The 19939-nt window shown below is 40.6% G+C and overlaps 1 protein-coding gene across 1 annotated transcript in view; it reads left to right on the top strand.

The window, feature by feature from the left end:
• Positions 1 to 19939, top strand: part of LOC310843098 (parapinopsin-like) — a 46789-nt gene that overhangs the window by 820 nt on the left and 26030 nt on the right. The window contains exons 2-3 of the mRNA XM_083735646.1: positions 6976 to 7652; positions 16902 to 17221. Coding sequence (XP_083591772.1) covers positions 7316 to 7652; positions 16902 to 17221 — 657 coding nt within the window. The 5' untranslated portion in view covers positions 6976 to 7315. The remainder of the gene's footprint in view (positions 1 to 6975; positions 7653 to 16901; positions 17222 to 19939) is intronic.

The following is a 19939-nucleotide window of genomic DNA, read 5'->3' as shown; positions in this document are numbered from 1 at the left end:
TTTTCTACTCCCTCCCCCCCCTTTTGCGGTTCCTTTTTATTTTCGTCCTTTCCTGCATACTCCAAATTACCGGTACCTAAACTTATTCTTTTATTTGTCTGTTCTGATATATATCATATATGTTTTTAAAGCTGCAGGTTTTTACAGTCATCCTGCCAATGTCTTGAACTGTTTACAGTTTATAAATACTCAATAAACCACTTCTGTTCCTTTCTAAAAAGTTTGTTTTGATTTCTTACTATTCCGGTAAGTTTCGCCATTTCTGCATACTCCCATTAGTTTCTGTGTACAATCTTCTTTCGTCTGGACCTCTTGATCCTTCCACTTTTGGTCAAAGAATATTCTTGCAGCTGTAGTCTCATACATAAATAAGTTTCTGTACTGTATGGGTAGTTCTAATCCTACAATTCCCAATAGGAAAGCTGCTGGTTGTTTTTTTTTTTTAAACAAACGTTATCTTAAACATCTTTTTCAATACATTATATATCATTTCCCAGTAAGCTTTAACTTTATTACAAGACTACCACATGTGAAAAAAGTGCCTTCTTTTTCTTTACATTTCCAACACTTATTTGTCTTTGCTTTATACATTTTTGCCAATCTACTGGGTGTTAAATACCATCTATATTGCATTTTCATATAATTTTCTCTTAAACCATAAAATACTGTAAATTTTATATCCGTATTTGATAATCATTCCCATGCTCCCATTTTCTATATTATGACCAACATCTATTGCCCAGTGTATCATTGATGATTTCCTTTGTTCATCCATTGTCTCCCATTCCAATAACATCTTATACATTTTAGACATTACTGTAACATTACAGTTTAACAGGTCTCTAATTGTGGTAGTTGTTTCCCAAACCCCCACTTCATATCCTTTTTAAATATTTCATTCAAATGATGATATTATAACCATGTTGTTAACATTCCTGGTAGTTCCTTAAACACTTTTAATCTAAATTCTCCACCCTGCTCTCCTAATAAATTTCTATAAGTCGCCCAACTTTCTGTAATATTTTTCCTTTTCACTGCTGTGGCTTCTAAAGGTGAAAGCCAAAGTGGTATTTTAGTTTCTAATACATTTTTATATTTGTCCCATATTCTGTACAATTTTTTCTTATTATATGGTTTGTAAAACCTTTATGTATTTTCACCTTTTCATACCACAAATAAGTGTGCCAATCAAGAATATTATCGTGACCTTCTAAATCTAAAATATGCAGATTCTTCAATAGGAACCATTCCTTCAACCAACACAGACAAGATGCTTCATAATATAATCTCATATCCGTCAGGGAGAAACCTCTATCTTTCATGTCTTTCAGTATTTTATATTTTATTCTCGATTTTTTCCCTTGCCAGGTATATTCAGAAATATATTTTTGCCATTTGTTGAAGCAATTTGTCTTGCCAATCACCGGTAGTGACAGAAACAAAAATAACATTCTTGGTAATACATTCATAGTTATGGTCAACACACTGCCTAGCAACGAAAGTCTCATTCTACCCCATATTTGCAAATTTCTTTTAATGTCCTCCAGGTTTTAAAATAGTTATCTTTATATAGATTTATATTCTTCACTGTTAACCATACACCTAAATACTTAACCTTCTTGTCAGTCTTTAGACCTGATACATTTTGTAATGTATTTTTACTACATTGTTCATGGTTGTTGTTTTTTTACCAGGAGCTTGGTTTTATCTTTGTTAATTTTAAGACCTGCTCTTTCTCCAATTTTTAAAAATCTCTTCTGATACTTTTGGAATTGAGGCTGTTGGTTCTTCTACACAGATAGCAGCAACTCAGGATTCGGAGAGGGTGTGTGTGTGTTCACGCAAAAGGCATTCATACTCTGGAGCTGCTGATGAGAGCTAAAGTCCCTTGAAATGCTTCAGAGCATCCTGCTGGTTTTGGGGAGGATTAGGCGAGAGAGTCTCTCTGAAGCAAATGCTCAAAGCAAAGAAGGAAGGGAGGGGGAAGCAACAGGGACACTTCCCTCATAATTACCCGTTAGGTGTCCAGTCCACTCAATAGTGTTTCTTAGGGTTGCAAAGTTTATTTCTGCGAGCGCGAGCTTCCAGATGAGCTGTTCTCAGGTGGGCTCGAATCCCAGCCGGCAAATACAGGCTCCGCCATTCTAGCTGATTCTTGGTTGCCTTGCACAACGAAGTCATTCTTTGTTGCCTTGTCGTGTGACAAACCTGCTGCACACCCCTCCCAAAAACTTGGACTTGGTGCTGTAAGGAAAGTGAGAGGGAAATCCTGAAAACACAGGATTGCGCTTGGCTTTGGTGCCAGGTGATCTGACCTCCCCGCAAATGAATCAAAACAAAGAGGTATGAATGATCAAAACAAAGAGGTTCTCTGGAGGTACTGGACCTGTTGGTACCTGATGCTACTAGTTTGATTTTAGTTCACAAGAGTGTAGAGCCGTGTTTCCCAACCTTGGGCCTCCAGCTGTTTTTGGACTACAACTCCCATCATCCCTAGCTAGCAAGACCAGTGGTCAGGGATGATGGGAATTGTAGTTCAAAAACAGCTGGAGGCCCAAGGTTGGGAAACACTGGTGTAGAGTAACTGTGCTTTCTGAAAGCAGAATGTGTGAGTGAGGTCTAAGAGGTGGGGGGGGGAGCCTTTTTGGGGGGAGAGACTTCTTTTAAAGGTTTTTTTTTATGGGTACTGGATTAAAACTGTGGGGTGTGGGGACTTTTTCCTGTTTCTCATCAGTTTAATAACCAGGAACCCACAAAAATAATGCAATTTCCAAGCAGAAACAACTTTGGGAACTGGCAATTTTGAACAAAGAAGTGGCATGCGGGCAGGTAGAAGAATTTAGCCTGCAACCCTGACTTCATCTACCCGGGAATAATCCTGTTGAATTCTGCATAATTTATTTCTGAGTGGGAATGGTTAGGCTGTTTCTCCCACCCCAAAGCTGCTGTTTGCTGAAATGAGTGGCTATCAGGGATTTGTTAAACACAATCGTGTAGTTAGGTCTTTACCTCACTTGTGAATCTCAAGGAACAGATTTGCTATAAATTCAGACTTGCTCCATTTATATGCACATGCGTGTAAGGAGCTTAAGGCTAAACATTTCTTTTAAGAAAGACAATTAACTTGGAGAAGAGCCCCCGATATAAACAAAAATGTTATGCCAGAGGTCACCCTAAGTCATAAATATTTTTTCTTTCATCGTTTTTGTTCATTTGAGCTTAATTTGCTTACTTCACTTTGCGATTTGCATTCTGTGCTGTTCTTAACTTGCCAGATGTCACCCCTCTTCGACCTGGAATATTTAGGTGTTCAGATTTAACCTGTTTTCCTGTTGTTAAAGTTTGCAGTATACAGGACATAGCCAGGATTTGGAAACTTACAACACCTGGAAATTCTGTTCAGATCTTGTTAATCATTTCCCTTTTTAAATTGGACAGGTGCAACCAAAACAACATTCCTTCCCAGGCACACTTTCAAAATTGTTACTCTCTTGCAGGTTTAGGAAACCCCTTTACTAAATTTAGCAAACCCTTTTTTTCATGCATTCATGGAAATGTCCAGAGAACCATTTTGAAATTAAAATGCTTAACTTGCACCCTAAAATTTGCATTTTAATTACTGCTGGATAACTCAGTATAAATAAATATGTTTAACTGAAATGGGATAGAATATGATTGATAGGTGAAATTTGCTGAAATGTGTGTGTGGAGTTAGCATATCTTGATTCTAAGGGCTTTGCCCACACTGAAGCTTGACAGATTTTAAGCTGCTTGTGTCTCTCTCTATTGCTTTTGTGGCATCCGCACAGTGTCCTTATCCGAGTGGTAGGCTACACTTTCTCCCTGATAAATTTGGGGTTTCTTGAGCTACAGATAATCCAATAAGGGAAGAAAATCCAATGTAAAATGTCATGTTACCACCTGACTATGGATGCAGTGGAACACATTGTATCGCTGGGTCATTTATTTATTTTTACATGGGTGGTGACCTATCGCTAGGTTCCTTCTATCAACCTGCCTCCCCAACTTCTATTTTGTTTCCATCAACCTATAGGAAGAATATGCAGCCTGCCTTTTTCCACTGGTTATTGCTGAAGGCAAGTTCTGGTGTTTTTATTTTTAAAACAGCTCTCTTGCGTGAAACAGCTGTAATAAAAATAAAATAAAACTTGTCATTGGAGGTATAGGAGGCAGAAATTGAAAAAGGGGGAAGAAAAAAAGGAAGTGGCAGCTTTTCATGTGAGTAGCTTCAAATCCTTACCTAGCTAGGAGTGGTGCACATTTTTTAAAAAATACTGCTATTTTGTGCAGTAAAATAAAAATAAGATGTGCACACATACCCACAGTGGACCTAAGGTTTCCTGGCTTCGAGTGTCACACATGCACATTGTTTTAATTTTTTTTTTTACTGCAAACCAGGTATATTAAAAAACCTTGGATTTCAGAAATGCATCTTTTATAAAACAAAATCCACAAATACAGTGGTACCTCAGGTTAAGTACTTAATTCGTTCCGGAGGTCCGTTCTTAACCTGAAACTGTTCTTAACCTGAAGCACCACTTTAGCTAATGGGGCCTCCCACTGCCATTGCGCCGCCGGAGCACAATTTCTGTTCTCATCCTGAAACAAAGTTCTTAACCTGAGGTACTATTTCTGGGTTAGTGGAGTCTGTAACCTGAAGCGTATGTAACCTGAAGCGTAGGTAACCCTAGGTACCACTGTACCTGCATGCATGCCCGCATGAGGTTTTGGGTTTTGGGAACTTATGGTGGATGGGGACCTCCTAATTGAGGAGAGGGGACAACAACAGACATAGAGACCTATTTATGCAGTAAGACTCTAGTGTAGACACAGGTCATAGGTCAGGCTTCCTCCAACTCGGCCCTCCAGATGTTTTGAGACTACAGTTCCCATCATCCCTCACCACTGGTCCTGTTAGCTAGGGATCATGGGAGTTGTAGGCCAAAAAACATCTGGAGGGCCGAGTTGGAGGAAGCCTGTCATAGGTAATGGCTTTTTCTCGTATTGTTCCAGATGCAACACTACTTAAGATACAGATGTTACATATTTCATTGATGACACACCATTTAATTTTAGTAGTGTGTTCAGTATTCATTACATAGAAGCAGAGCCCCTCTTTTCTTAAATGGCCAGAAGACATTATTTTTAAAAGCAATGTTCAGTTTTAGTTTTGCAGAATTCTATACTAGTCCATTTTGATTGTGGAAACCTTGCCTTGTTTGACAGGTTAGAGCAGAGGCAGAGAACCATACGGTGTAAGCCAGCTAAGGGTTTCACATACTACTGTGCAGCAACCATGAATGCTTTGTGCACCCCACTATTGTGCTGGTGTTTCCTAATTGACAGGGGGTGGGGGAGAATTCATGGCATTTCCTAAATGGAGATAGCAGCTATGCACTACTAAATATACTGCAAAGCACTAGGAAAATAGTAACACCATCTAAGCAAACTTCTCAGAAAGTGCAGTTTGTAAGAATGCTCTCCTAAGCCTATGCTGCCTTCAGCACAACCTGCTTTAATGTTCCATTTCCATTTTATTGTAATACGTTGTGTACATGAAATGAAAAATGTGCTATGAGAGAGGAACAGGAGGCAAAACCTTGCCTTAGAAGCACTCATTTATAAAATGTCAAACATTTTACTCCATTCTCTTCAATAATCTCTTCTTAAGTAGTACCAAAAAACACACACTGAACTCTCAGTGTTACTTAAGAACAAGATGATTTATTTAGAACCAGAGTGGGAGTTGTTAATTATATATTCTTGATGTTATTGTTTTACAAATTGCTTTTGTTTCCACTCTCTGTGTTGACTACTAAGCAATTACAATTTAATCAAAGAACTGAAGAGATTGGACTTGAAGCAAGTTTGTTCCACTTCAGTCTCACTGATATTTGTGGGATTTGAAAAGCTAGCTGTGATGAACATTTCCTATTGATCGCAATGGAAACTAAGTGTTACTAACTCACTCCAGCCCTGACCTAGCTGCCAGCCTGCCCTGCTCCTGCGTTGTCCGGGTAATTGGCAAGAATACCAGCATTTGGAAAGTGGTACTGCCCCACAGGTTGGCCATTCATGAGTTGGAGTCTAATGACATGTAGAGAGCCATTGCTTCCTCATTTGTATTTAGAGGCATAGCAAAAACTCATTGTAGTACAGTCGTACCTTGGATCCCGAATGCCTTGGTACTCGGATGTTTTGGCTCCCGAATGCCACAAACCCGGAAGTGGTTGTTCCGGTTTGTGAACATTATTTTGGAAGCCAAACGTCCGACAGGGCTTCTGAGGCTTCTGATTGGCTGCAGGAAGAAGCCGTGATTTGGTTTTTGAACATTTTGGAAGTCAAACAGGCTCTTTTCGTCTTCCAAGATACAACTGTACTGTGTTTGTGTGTGACTATGCCCTAATAAAAGGGACCCGGGTGGTGCTGTGGGTTAAACCACAGAGCCCAGGGCTTGCCGATCAGAAGGTTGGCAGTTCGAATCCCCGTGACGGGGTGAGCTCCCGTGGCTCGGTCCCTGCTCCTGCCAACCTAGCAGTTCGAAAGCACATCAGAGTGCAAGTAGATAAATAGGTACCGCTCCGAGGGGAAGGTAAACAGCGTTTCTGTGCGCAGCTCTGGTTCACCAGAAGCGGCTTAGTCATGCTGGCCACATGACCCGGAAGCTGTACGCTGGCTCCCTCGGCCAATAAAGTGAGATGAGCACCGCAACCCCAGAGTCGGTCATGACTGGACCTAATGGTCAGGGGTCCCTTTACCTTTACCTTATGCCCTAATAAACCACTGCTGTAGAATCCTAGTAACCCTCAAACTAACATCCAGGAAAAGGGGTGAAAGAGTAATAACATGGGGAAATTACGTAAATTATGTAATGACAGTACATTATGTAATGTCCTTCTTTAAAATTATTGCCTTGATTGCAACACTTACATGTTTTCCTCTTTTTGTATACAGGTTGCCAGAAGTAGCGTGAGAGAAGCTTCTTAGTAGAGCGTTATGAAAATATATTATGGAGCTGGGATGAAGAAAAGGCATAACCACAGCTCTGCAGTTCTGAAAAAAGTATTATCCTTGGGCTATCATGGACATGTTGAAATGATTCATATCTTCTCTTCTGCACAGATAATAGGTTGGGGCAGAGAGGAACAGTGTAGTGTGTTTCTAAGTGAGCAATGCAACATCTACATTAGATTGACAGACTAAATAAAGCCCCCAAACCTGGTAATGGAAAGATGGTGGCCTTCAGAAGCTGGTAGATCTGGAAATAAGGTTCTTCAATATTATCCCACTTACTATGATGTCAGAAATTAATGCCAACTTGACAGTCAACCTCAGCACGTCTACAGATGAGCCAAGAACTGGCCTCTCTAGAACAGGTCACACCATTGTGGCAGTTTTTCTTGGGTTCATATTGCTTTTCGGCTTCTTGAATAACTTGATCGTCCTCATTCTCTTCTGCAAGTTCAAAACCCTGCGCAACCCTGTGAACATGCTGCTGCTGAACATCAGTGCCAGCGATATGTTGGTGTGCATCTCGGGTACCACATTCAGTTTCGTATCCAACATCTATGGCAAGTGGATTGGAGGGGAGCATGGCTGCCGGTGGTACGGCTTTGTCAATTCCTGTTTCGGTAAGAGTTTGGAAGCTTACGTTTCACTGCTTTGGTAACCCATTCATAGCTGTCAACGTTTCCCTTTTTTTAAGGGAAATTCCCTTATTCTGAATAGGATTCCTTGCAAGAAAAGGGAAAAGTTGGCAGCTATGAACCCATTTCTACAAGAAGATGATTCGTAAATAAATCCTGGGTGGTATTCAACCAAGAATTACTCAGAACAGACTCATTGAAATGAATGGACCCGATTCAGTCATGTTCATTAATTTCAGTAGTAAAACTTAGATGAATACAAACCATTATTCTCTCCTAGGCTGCTTAGATGTTTGTAGCTCATTCCACATTTTTATTCCAAGCTCTGAATCACACATCTTTATTGGGCATAATTGTCCTGAGCATAATCTTTGGGTTGAATTATGTGTTCCATAGTGGGCTGGGGAAAGATTATTCCCATTCTGGGGTTTCAGATAGTTTTGCTTTTTTTTGGTGCTGCTGGGGTTGCAAGGAAGGTTTCATGGACACGTGAAGATATAAGTGCTTGCATTCTGCTTACTGCTTGCCATTGGTAAATAAACACACACAATTTTGTTTCGTCCTGAAATATGTCGACTTGGTGACTGTTGAACCAATGAAGCAGGTGTCTGGTTGCAATTAGCCAATGGCAGGATGGTTTTTCTCTCACTGATTATCATGCACCTATCATGTGGTGAAGCAATGGTTTCTCCACAGTTTAGCAGCCACAGAAGGAAGATCCACACTTTGAAAGAACATGGCTGTGGGGTAGTAATAAGATTGCATGGGCTACAAGAGTGCATTGGCTACCTCCAACATCTGCACATCATGCACATAGATTTTTGCTACACACATGCCGATATTCTGTGAAAGGGCTCTGTCTGCATACTGATAAAAGTTTGTAAGACAGGGCCAGGATCATCCTCCCATGGAGGACCTTTATGTGCATATATCAGTAGACACATGGTATCCATCAGTACTGGGGGACTGGCAGTTTTGCATGTTGGCACATGCAGGATGGTCTACCCTGCATAGTCCCCTCATGCGTTATTCCAACAACAATCTCCCCAACAGCAACAGCTTTATTGCTAAGATCAATCTATAATAGCAGCATAACTGACTGCCTTTGTACAGGTACAGCAACAGCTATGGTTAGAACAGCAAGATAATAGATCCTTAGTAAAGTCTCCCTCCCCTGCTGTTCAGGAAGTGGCAAGGAGCCTATTCAGAAGAAATTATGGGTTCCCCTCTGACTTATGAACTGATTTTGTCCTGCTAGTCACGGCTGCTTTCATAATCTTCCATTAGATTAACAGTCCTTTTCACACCAAAAGGGAAGACTGCTATGGAGACAGATGCTTGCTTCATTGGTTAGGAGGCAGGTTTTCCGGTCAACCTTCTGGCCCAGTGCCCTTGCACAATAAAGCAGTTAATAAAACACAAAAGATTCACCTCATCTGACTTTGGTTGGAAGCAGAATCCACCGGGTCAGAGATGTCCTGTAAAATGTGTGAACAGGGTGGTTAAGTTCTTTTATAGAAGTTACTGAAGAGTATGTATCGGGTTCCCACCCGCTTTGCACATATAACTCATGAATGAACAAAGAAAATGAAGAATGTTGAATTGCCTCTCTTCCATTCTTGGTATCCCTCCTCTTACAACAATGGTTGTGACCTGGTGGCCCCCTCAGATGTTGCTGGACCCTAGCTCCCACTAGCCCTTGTCAGCATGGCTGATGACCAGGGATGATGAGGGCTGCAATCCAGCTACAATGGGAAGGCCATCCTGTCTTAATGTGTAATCTAAAGTCGACCTCTTGGAGCACATGCCCATTAGACTTTCTTTAATCCGCTGCCATCAAACAATAACCTCTTGCAATTTGGTCTGTACTAATTTGTACTTGCTATTTAGAAATGTAGGCATTTTATACCTGGTTCCTCATTTCTGCCTACTTCCACTGATGCTAGGAAAGACACTCAACACACCTCTCTTTGTAGATCAAAGCATGACATACTTGTCAATTCAGCTTCAAGAGGAAGAATGTAATTTGAGAAAATTCTCAGCCACGTAATTCCAAATTACCTGGCATTCTTCTGCCTGGTATTCTTCATCTTGAACAAACTATATCATCCCTGTCAGATGAATGAAAGTGTGGTTCATACTGAATGTTAAAGGGTGTTTGTTTTCTTTGCGGGCATAAATTATTGTGAGAGAGGAGAGAGATCTGTGAAAGAAGCAGTTGCTACTAGTGAGGTTTAACTCCTCCCCTGCTACCTTGAGCTGTGATATGATGTCCATTTACCTAGGAGGGTTAAACCCCATTGAAATGAATGAGGCTTACTTTTCAGCAAACAGAAATAGGACTGTTGTTGCATAGTATATAGATAGGTTCTATTCCTATGGCTTCCATACTTGCCCTCTCCCTGCATGCTGTTTTTAACATTCCTGTCGCATAAGTACAGGGGTGAAGGACAGTAGCATAGTGGCAGGTCATGTTATTTGCATGTAGAAGTGTTCAGGTACATTCTACAGTCTAGGTAGGGTTTGGAAACACTCCTGTCTGAAACCCTGCATTGCTGCTTTTACATGTGCAAATGACAGAGGCTTATCAGCAGGTCCACACCTCTTAACTACCCCCAGCACACACTTGGGTCTGGCTATTTCCCAGTTCTGATTAAATCCTATGAAGCCCAAGCATTTAGAACTCACAGATCTATAACAGTATCTTCACTTGGAAGCAAAGTTCCTCGGCTTTCAGTGGGGCTTTTCTCTCTCTTAGTAAATGTGGATTGCAACCTCAGTTGCAAAGCTGTATGTGGATTCATGCCCAGCTGCTTTGTATGTCACTCCCACCTACCACTTACATAACAAAACAAAAAAAAAGACCAAATGAACGGGAGCCCTTTTTCCTGTCCTCCTGCTAGGTTGCTTGATCACACTCTCCTGCTTTCTGTGTGGCCTACAAGCAGTACTTTTTCTTTGGTTATAAAAGAAAAGAAAAGGAGATGCCAGTATTCTTATACAGTGGTACTTTGGAAGTCAAACGGAAGCCGCGTTGGATATTCGGGTTCCAAAGAACGTTCGCAAACCGGAATGCTCACTTCTGGGTTTGCGGTGCTCGGGAGCCAAAACGTTTGAATTGCAAGGTGTTTGGGATCCAAGGTACGACTGTATTGATATAAGTGTCATTCATTCTAGAACAAAATGGCTGCTATGGGCAGCAAAGAAGAAGAAGAAGGCGGCTCTGGTACTTTGTACTTGGGTTACACAAATCTTATGTAGCCCGAGAAGGTGTGGCTGCCGTAACAGTTATTTGAAGCTGTGGATGGTCCCTTTAATCAGGGGTGTCACGTTCCACTTTGCTGCTTGAGGTGGAACGGGAAGTGCTGCCCTGCCATTGCCCTGCTGCCGCACTGCCTCCACAACTCTGCCCTTACCCCTGCACCGTGGCGGAATTAAGTGGCAACAACAGCAGGTTCTGGAGAGATCCACAAAGCCTTGTACTGTATTCATTAATGTCAAAAAGAAATAAGACAATAATTCTCAGCCTTCAATATTGACCTGAATTGTAAAACCGAAATAGTTTCCCCCCCTTGTTATTTATTTATTTATTTATTTATTTATTTATTTATTTATTATCCAGATAACATTGGGAAATGTCACTGTTGGCTGAAATCTATAATTTGTGTCCCTGTGAAATACGTAGTCCTAAATAGCCTTGAGTCAGCATTCATGATAGCATTTCTGGACGGCTGAACCTTTAAAAAAATTGTATCTTAGTTTTAGTGTGTTTGGCCTTATATAAATGAAGAACCCTTAAAATGGTACAGAAGAACATAGCATCCCATGATAAATAAAAGGGGGCATAACTAAAGAGAAGTTGCTTGGCTATTTTTAGAGGGGGTTTTAATAAACGGAAACTGGATCCAAACCTAGGCAGTGTTGGTTCTGTGCAGAATAATTGAAAAGAATCTACTTGGATGTTTGCATTTATATTCTGCAGAACCTCCTTTGGATAAGAAATCTGTTAAAATTAATGTTTGTAAAGCAAATCTCAACTTTTAACAAGTAGCAGGCCTTCTGTAGTTATTAAGGAAATTTGTAAGAACATGAAGACCATAATTACTAATTGAATGATCGCAAAATTAATTCTAGATAAATAAGTTTCAAGGACAAACACGCTCTTTAGCTGTAACCAGGGCTTTGACCTTCAGTTGGATAGTTTTAATGTTAGAGTCTTTGGATCTGGCCTATTTAACCAGGCATTGTGATTAATAACACTTTCATAACTGGAGTTGATGAAGAGCCTTATTCCTATCCCTTTCAGCTCCAGATATATGTTCCTTTAAAAGTAGGTAACCTTGATTTTGGTGAAATCAATCTGCCATTTTAGTGTGTTGTCACCTTAAAGCCTAAATTTGCCTTAGTTTTAAAATAAAGATCCAAGTACTTTATCAGAGTCCTATCAAGAATGCAGAAGTAATTCAGGAATTTTAAAAAAGGACAAAAGGGGAGGGACTAACCGGAATAAATGAAAAACACAATAAGCGATTAGAACTTAGCGTATATCTTTATGAGAGACATATGCTGGTTTTATAGTCATGTCCCCTTTCTTGCCATTGGGGTGTGTGTGAATTTTGCCCCCTTTATCCTATAAAAATGTTTGTGCTCAAGCATTTAATGGGGAAAGTCAGGAAAGGAATCTGTGACCTTCTAAATATAAGGCACATCCATGAGTATTACCGTATTTTTCTGTGTATAAGTCAAGGTTTTTTTAACCAAAAAATTAAGTTTAAAATTGGGGCTCGTCTTATATATGGGTAGTGCTGAGGGTTTCCCCCTCTTGTACAGTCAGTCTGACAAGAGCAAGTACAGCAATGAAAAGTCATATGTCATCTTAAACTTTAAAGGCAAGCATTGCATGGTTTTTGTAGGAGAAAAGAGAACTATTAAAAAATGGTCAAATGACCCGGGGCAACTTTGCAAAGCATAATTACCACGAGTGTGTGTGTGTGTGTGTGTGTGTGTGTGTGTGTGTGTGGAGTCCATGGAGTTGGGGGTGTTGGTTGGCTGTGATGGTTTTACTTGCTAATGTGCTAATGTAGCATCTCTCCCATCTGCTCCGATATGGATTCCTCGTGCTGTTTAGGAAACAGCAGTGCAGTGTAGACAAAGCCCTTAGCTGTCAGGGCTGGAAGTTAAACTGAAGGGGAGCAAACAGTCACATACTCTGTAGTGTACCCCAAGGCCAGAGGTGGTGAACCACTTTCGACTGGAGCACCAGATCCCCACATGGAGAGTCCTTCTGTGGCAAACTTTAATAGGTGCACGGCTGTGGGCCCCTGTCAAGCACATCATATGAATGAATGAATCTTTATTTGCGTCGGCCATCGGCAATAGCGATAAGACAACAATACGATATACAAAGAATAGAAAGAAAAAGTCAATTATATAAAATGATAAAAGTGAATTATATAAAATACAGTGGTACCGCTGGTTGCAAACGGGATACATTCTGGAGGCTTGTTCGCAACATGAAAAGAATGCAACCCACAGCGGTGCTTCTGCGCATGACGTCATTTTGCACTTATGCGCATGTGCGAGCGGCGAAACCCAGAAGTAACCCTTTCTGGTCACCACATGATGTAACCTGAAAGAAAGTAACGTGAAGCGGAGGTAACATGAGGTATGACTGTACATTTTAGGGTTTTGAATCAACAGTCAACAATCAACAGGGAATCTTATTCTAATTGCCCCAGCTTGCAGCCTTTGCTGTCACCTGCTCATCTTGATCTGTCAAGAGAAAGGACACTGTGGCAGTGGCTGGATGACCCGGAATGGACAATAAGACGGGTGATGACTTGAGGAATGTCTTTATAAAGAGTGCACATCATATGTCATCAAGCATTGCCCATCAAAGGAAGATTCTTGCTTTGCAATTGTCTCCCTTGGCCATTGCCTATGTTGACTGGAGCCGGTGGGAGCTGGACTCTTAACAACACCCAGAGGGTTACAGTTTCTCCATCCTCATAGAGTCTGGATTTAGTTACTGCACTGAGATGGTGGTAATAATAATAATAATAATAATAATAATAATATTAGACAAGCCTCTCTTCTAGGTGTATTGTTGCACCTGGGATTGTCCTGAGGACTGCTGGGACGCAGAAACATTTAGTGGTGGTTCTTCCATTTTTGAGAATATTCTTGAAAATATCAAGATCTGTCTCCATCACTTGGAAGTAGTCACTATTGAATCAAAGTCACATTCTTTTTTTTCTCTGTAAGCACAATCCTCTAAATTTGTTGGCATACCTAGAGAAATACTTTTTCTTTTGATAAGCATTTTTTCTTTTTCTCTCCTCCCCGCCCCGAAGTTAACTAAGTGGACGTGTCTTGGTTGTTTACATTGGTATTTTCCTAAACATCAAAGGGGACAAATCTTATGTAGAGGTGGCAATGCCTTTGTAATTGGGGCATCATTAAACGATTTCCAGGTCAATAAACAACAGCCTTTATTGATTTGCAGACAACACTACAATTACGCACTTGTATAATCCATAGCAAACCCTGCTAGTTTCCAAATGCTTCTTGTCTGCCTGTTATAAAAAAAACACTTCTCCCACTTGCCCATGTATACATCAGCTGTGTGCAAATGCCAATGTTGCTGTCATTATATATGCATTTCAGTGCAAGCAAACTTTGTTTCAATTTAGTGGATTAAGAATTAGCTTCTGGTAAATTTGTAGCCCATTTTGGCCATTTGGTATGCCTAGGTATTGAATGTGTGAAGTGGCTTCCAAAAAATGTGCTGGCTCACCCTGTTCTCTAGGTGCCAACACATGCAGTTGTACTTATTCTTATGATGGGAGCCCCATGTCCATATCTTTCAGTCTATCCCTGTGTCCAGGACACAGACAAGGCATGAACTTGGCAGCCCACATGATATCTGTTGCTGGAACACACCATAAAGGGGGAACTGTTTGAATTCTCTGCCATGTAAAAATAAAAGGAGCATATATATCCATGCCAAAGAAGGGGAAACAGGGCAGAACACGTACCTTAACAGTAGCTTACAGCTTTCTTAATTCAAATATTTGATCCTTCACTGCAATCTGTAGGGGACAGCCTTGCAAATGATAGATCACTTGGATCTTCTGATTGTGGACAGCACCTTTCAGAGCCCAGCTCTCCCTCTCTAAAACTGGAAAAGTTGCAGGTCCCATTGCTACATCTGTTGCTCCTCCCAAACATCTTTTCTGCCCCATTTTGGCAATTGAACAGCTTGCTGCTACCCCTTTGCTGGATCTGTCCCAGAAACCTCCCATTGCTGACCCCAGTCTTCCATTATAAGATAAAGGGGGGTGAGGCCATCTTGCCAAATACTTTCTGAGTTTACTTGCAGACATATCTGATCTATATGCCAAACTTCAGAAGGTTGAAGTGTCTAGATGCTAGCCTAAGTCAGAATGTTCTTGGGCCAAGGCTTAGTTTGGATAATAATAATAATAATAATAATAATAATAATAATAATAATTTATTATTTGTACCCCGCCCATCTGGCTGGGTTTCCCCAGCCACTCTGGGTGGCTTCCAACAAACACCAAAAATACACTAAGATTAACCACTATGGCAGTCCCTTTTTCTTTGCAGAAACCCCATCTTACAGATATCGAATCACAGGCTTGGAGAGGAACCCAATGATGACATCTAGACAAGCCCCCCTCCTTTCATGACTCATGGAAGTGAAACCCAGTAATAAGATACAAATATGATAATGTTTCATATACTTTTCTGCCATTAAGAAAATAGACTTCTAACCTGAAGACTATAGACTAGAACTCAAGCTGTCCACTCATGTCTGTAGAAGAAGAGAAGAAGAAGAGTTTGGATTTGATATCCCGCTTTATCACTACCCTAAGGAGTCTCAAAGCGGCTAACATTCTCCTTTCCCTTCCTCCCCACAACAAACACTCTGTGAGGTGAGTGGGGCTGAGAGACTTCAGAGAAGTGTGACTAGCCCAAGGTCACCCAGCAGCTGCATGTGGAGGAGCGGGGAATCGAACCCGGTTCACCAGATTATGAGTCTACCGCTCTTAACCACTACACCACACTGGCTCACTTGTAGGAGGAAACCATCTAGGATGGGCGGATTGTATGATTACTTCCCACACTAGCACAAGCCATCCCACAGGAAAGGAAGATATAGGCATAGGATCCACATCTTCTGTAGTCTGTATCTTCCTGAGAATATCAGTCACACTGAAATGGTTGACTCAGCGTCATGGTCATCAGAGGATAGCATAGTCATCTGCTTTCTTAGGCCCTCATTCTTGCTCCCAAAAGCTTCCTGGCACCACCTCATGATTGCCAGCTGCCCACTTCTGTCATTTTTCTTCCTAACCCCCAGGGGATGAGTGAGCAAATGATGACCATGAAAAGCTGAGTGCATTTTCCATTGGTTCTTTCTCACTTGCCTGCCAGCACTCTCACAGGCGGACCAGCTGGCAGGGATATTGTCCTGTGTCCTGATGAAAACTTGGGATTTTTTTTTAAAGCAGTCATCATGACTTTACAAAAAATGCATTCAGATACAGTTGTCTTTACCAAAGGGAATGTATTTCAATTGAGACAGAGGCAGGAGTTTTGAATATTTTCTTTGAATAATTCTGAGATTTCCAAAAGCTTTAAAAGCAGACCTATACTATACTATACTATACTATACTATACTATACTATACTATTTGGTTCCAGCTTCTGTATGTCCTTTGGTGACAAGGAAGTAACCATAAATATCAATGGAGACCAGGAGGTCAAGTTCCCTAATCAGCTTGGGGTGAATTTTGCAAAATTATTCTCAGTGGAGGGAGACATCACTGTAATAAATGTCAAGTTTGAAGTTCAGTCATGCCTTTTTTGTGTGTCTATAGAAGGGAAAATGGAAAATAAAATGTGTTACTTGACCTTGTCTGCCTTGCCAGCTTCTTCCTATTGAGGGGGAATTATTGGTTTGTTTTTGTTCTTATTATGTATTTTTGTGTTTTCTATATTGTAATTTTATGCTATGAACCGCCCTGAGATCTATGGATGAAAGGCAGTATACAAATTTAACTAATAATAATAATAATAATTCCCCCTTGACATTCTAATCATGCAGAAAATGGCATTTCGCTTTCTACCCTTTAAGTCTTTACGTCATATGAAATAACACAAAGTGAGTCTCTTAATTATTTTTGTCCCCACTTCTTTCTTGTTGCAGGCATTGTGTCTTTGATCTCGCTGGCCATTCTGTCTTACGAACGTTACAGCACCCTCACCAGTAAACGTGGCTCCGACTACCAAAAGGCTCTGTTAGGAGTTGGGGGCTCCTGGCTCTATTCTCTGGTCTGGACTGTGCCCCCTCTCATTGGCTGGAGCAGCTATGGGCTCGAGCGGGCAGGCACCAGCTGTTCCGTCCGATGGACCTCTGAAACACCAGAGTCAGTGTCGTACATCATCTGCCTCTTCATATTCTGCTTAGTCATCCCCGTAATAGTGATGATATACTGCTACGCCCGCCTCTTTTATGATGTCAAACAGGTAAGTGCGTCACAAGCGTTATATGCTATCTCTGAGGAAGGTTGCGTTTCAGATACATGCCCTCTAATATACATACGTTAAAAAATGAATTGAAGGATTTCAAAGATGGTAGATTTCTCTCATTTCATATTCGAAGGCTCTAATCCTCTGCACACTTACTTGAGAGTAAGTCCCCTATACTTAGTGGCATCTCTGTTTGTTTATTACAGTTCTATCCTATCCTCCTTTGAGAGCAATCGTCTCCTATCTAGGAAGCTTTCAGGGCCATAGATACTTTCCCTCAGTAGCAGAGCTACATGTCTTCATAAACTGTTTTCTAGGAACATAGGGCAAAAAGATTAATGCATTGCAGGGTTTGGGCAAGATGACCCTTGTTGTCCCTTCCAACTCTACAATTCTGTGATTCTACGAAGCTGTTTTACATCAGGTGAGCCTCTTAGTCCATCCACCTCAGTACTGTCTACGTTGACTGACAGTTACTACAGTATCCAAGGTATAGACACAGAATATTCCCAGCCTTCCCTGGAGATTCCAGGGATTGCCTCCATCTGCATCCAAAGCAGATCGTTTATCTCCTGCTCCTTCAGGGTAAACATTTTGTTTGTTTCTTTAAAATATTTATATGCTGGCTTTGAAGGTAAACTCATGCAGTTTGGTTCTGAGTGCAGATGAAGAAAAGACCTGGCTCCAGGAGAACACCTAGGCTGTTCCTCTGATCAGACAGGGTAACAATAGCATCATCTATGACAGGTAAACTCACCAAGTCCAGACCATCAAACCTTTCCATCAATGAATAGGAGTTATCTGTCTTGGACACTGATGAACTGACTGAAAATGGTTTAGGTTGAATAATGAATTGAACTGGTAATTATCCATTGCTCTCCATTAATAAGATGGTTTTACCTAATTTGTAAATGGATGAACCAACTTCAGCATCATTAAGGGTTGTCTGCAGGATTGATTAGCTTTAATGAACCAGGTGCCTTTTGATTGTCCTCATGGATCTGATGAGTTGACAGTATTTGTGATTAATTTGTTATTTAGGATTGCACTTCTAATTACTACAGTGTCTACTGTAAGTCCTTCAGTTCAATGGAACCAAACGGGGTTAGGATTGCAGCCTAATTTATTCTACCTTGATTAATGAGACTTATGATGTTGTTGAACTCCAACTCCCATCAACTCCAGCCAACAAACCCAGTGGGGAGGGATGATGGATGCTGTAGTCAAGCAATGTCTGGAGGGGCACCATGGCAGCTATTCCTGCATTTTATAATTTCTGCAAAAACATGCACAGCAGTTAAACTTTGCTTATGCTCTGCTCTTTCTCAGGCTCCACCACATGTTAGGTGTTGGCTGGATATTGTGATGTTGCTTTAGAATTAGAACTTGGATAACTCTCATGCAAAGGACAAAATTTGGAAGGGTTATGCATGTATTGATTGTCTGGAGAAGTCTTCAGTTTTTACTTATTCTTCAGTGTGGTAGACATCTCCTGGCTTTCAGTGATGTTTTTCTCATTTGAAGCCCCGAGAGTCCAATTTTAATCAGGTTCTAAGTACATGAGTAAGCAGGGTTGGCCTTTGCATCAGAATTTAGAAATTAGGGCTATGAGTAATGCTAGATGATATATTTGATTTCAGGAGCTAACTCCTGGAGGATTCCTGTCAGAGCAAAAGCTATTACCTAAATACCTTCAAGAATTAAATACCTGCCCAGTAGGAACCTACAATATTCACAAAGCGCTCTAACATTTCAAAGCCAAGATTGTAGGACATTAGGATCTACTACAATCAGACTGATTATTCCGGATTGTTTATTGCTAAGTCATATGGTGTTTATTTCAGGGGAAATAATAAACTTCGTTAAACTGCCTTTAAAAAGGGCAAAACTAGAATTAAAACATATGTATAACCTTCATAACGGATGTGTGTATTTTGTACACAACTATTTGCACTATGTTCCATATGGCAATAGCCAAAAGAACAGATTTCAGTGGAGCTACTCAGTACGTCTTAATTGGAAATCACTCACAGTATCTTGTGAGAATGTGGCACAGAATTCTTAACAACAGACTTTAATTGTTAATTAAGGCTGCACTCCCAACCTCATTTACCGGGGAGTAAGCCCCATTGAATTCAACAGAATTAGGATTTACTTATGAGTAGGCATGGTTAGGATTGTGGTGTTAGCCATTTCAAAATTCCATATTCATTCAAAAAACCACTTTTTACTTCTGTTAGAAGTCTCTTGTGTATACTGTGCACTTAAAAAAAATCTGGATGTGTACAACAATAAGAAAATTCATTTCTTATTGTATTCTGTATTTGGCTGAATGCAAAGAGAGGTTGTCTTCTCTAGGGGTTGTTTGTTACTAAAGGAAAGGGGACTTTCTGTCTGGTGCCACTCTTCACAGTAGAATGCACAAATAACACATTAATGTTCCATGTACTAGGAAATGACATCTCTTCTGGCTTTATACTTCTGTCTGTATACTATATGCCATTGACCAAAGCCATAAACATCTGGTGATGCTTCCAGTATAATACTTCCTTGTACCTGTTAGCAAGAATTTCCTTAAAGAACAAACAGGGCAGAGCAATAATTCCACAGGAAAATTACCCACAGAATAGTAAGCAAAGAAATTTGTTTGAACTTTCTAACGTTTGAGTGGCAGCAATATTGGAACTTGCGCTTAAATGCAGATGAGGATTCCTC

The sequence above is a fragment of the Podarcis gaigeae genome, assembly GCF_964106915.1.
Source record: "Podarcis gaigeae genome assembly, chromosome: 4".
In the NCBI taxonomy this organism is placed as follows: Eukaryota; Metazoa; Chordata; class Lepidosauria; order Squamata; family Lacertidae; genus Podarcis; species Podarcis gaigeae.
The sequence above is the reverse complement of the archived record's forward strand: the minus strand, read 5'-3'. Positions and strand labels throughout refer to the sequence as shown.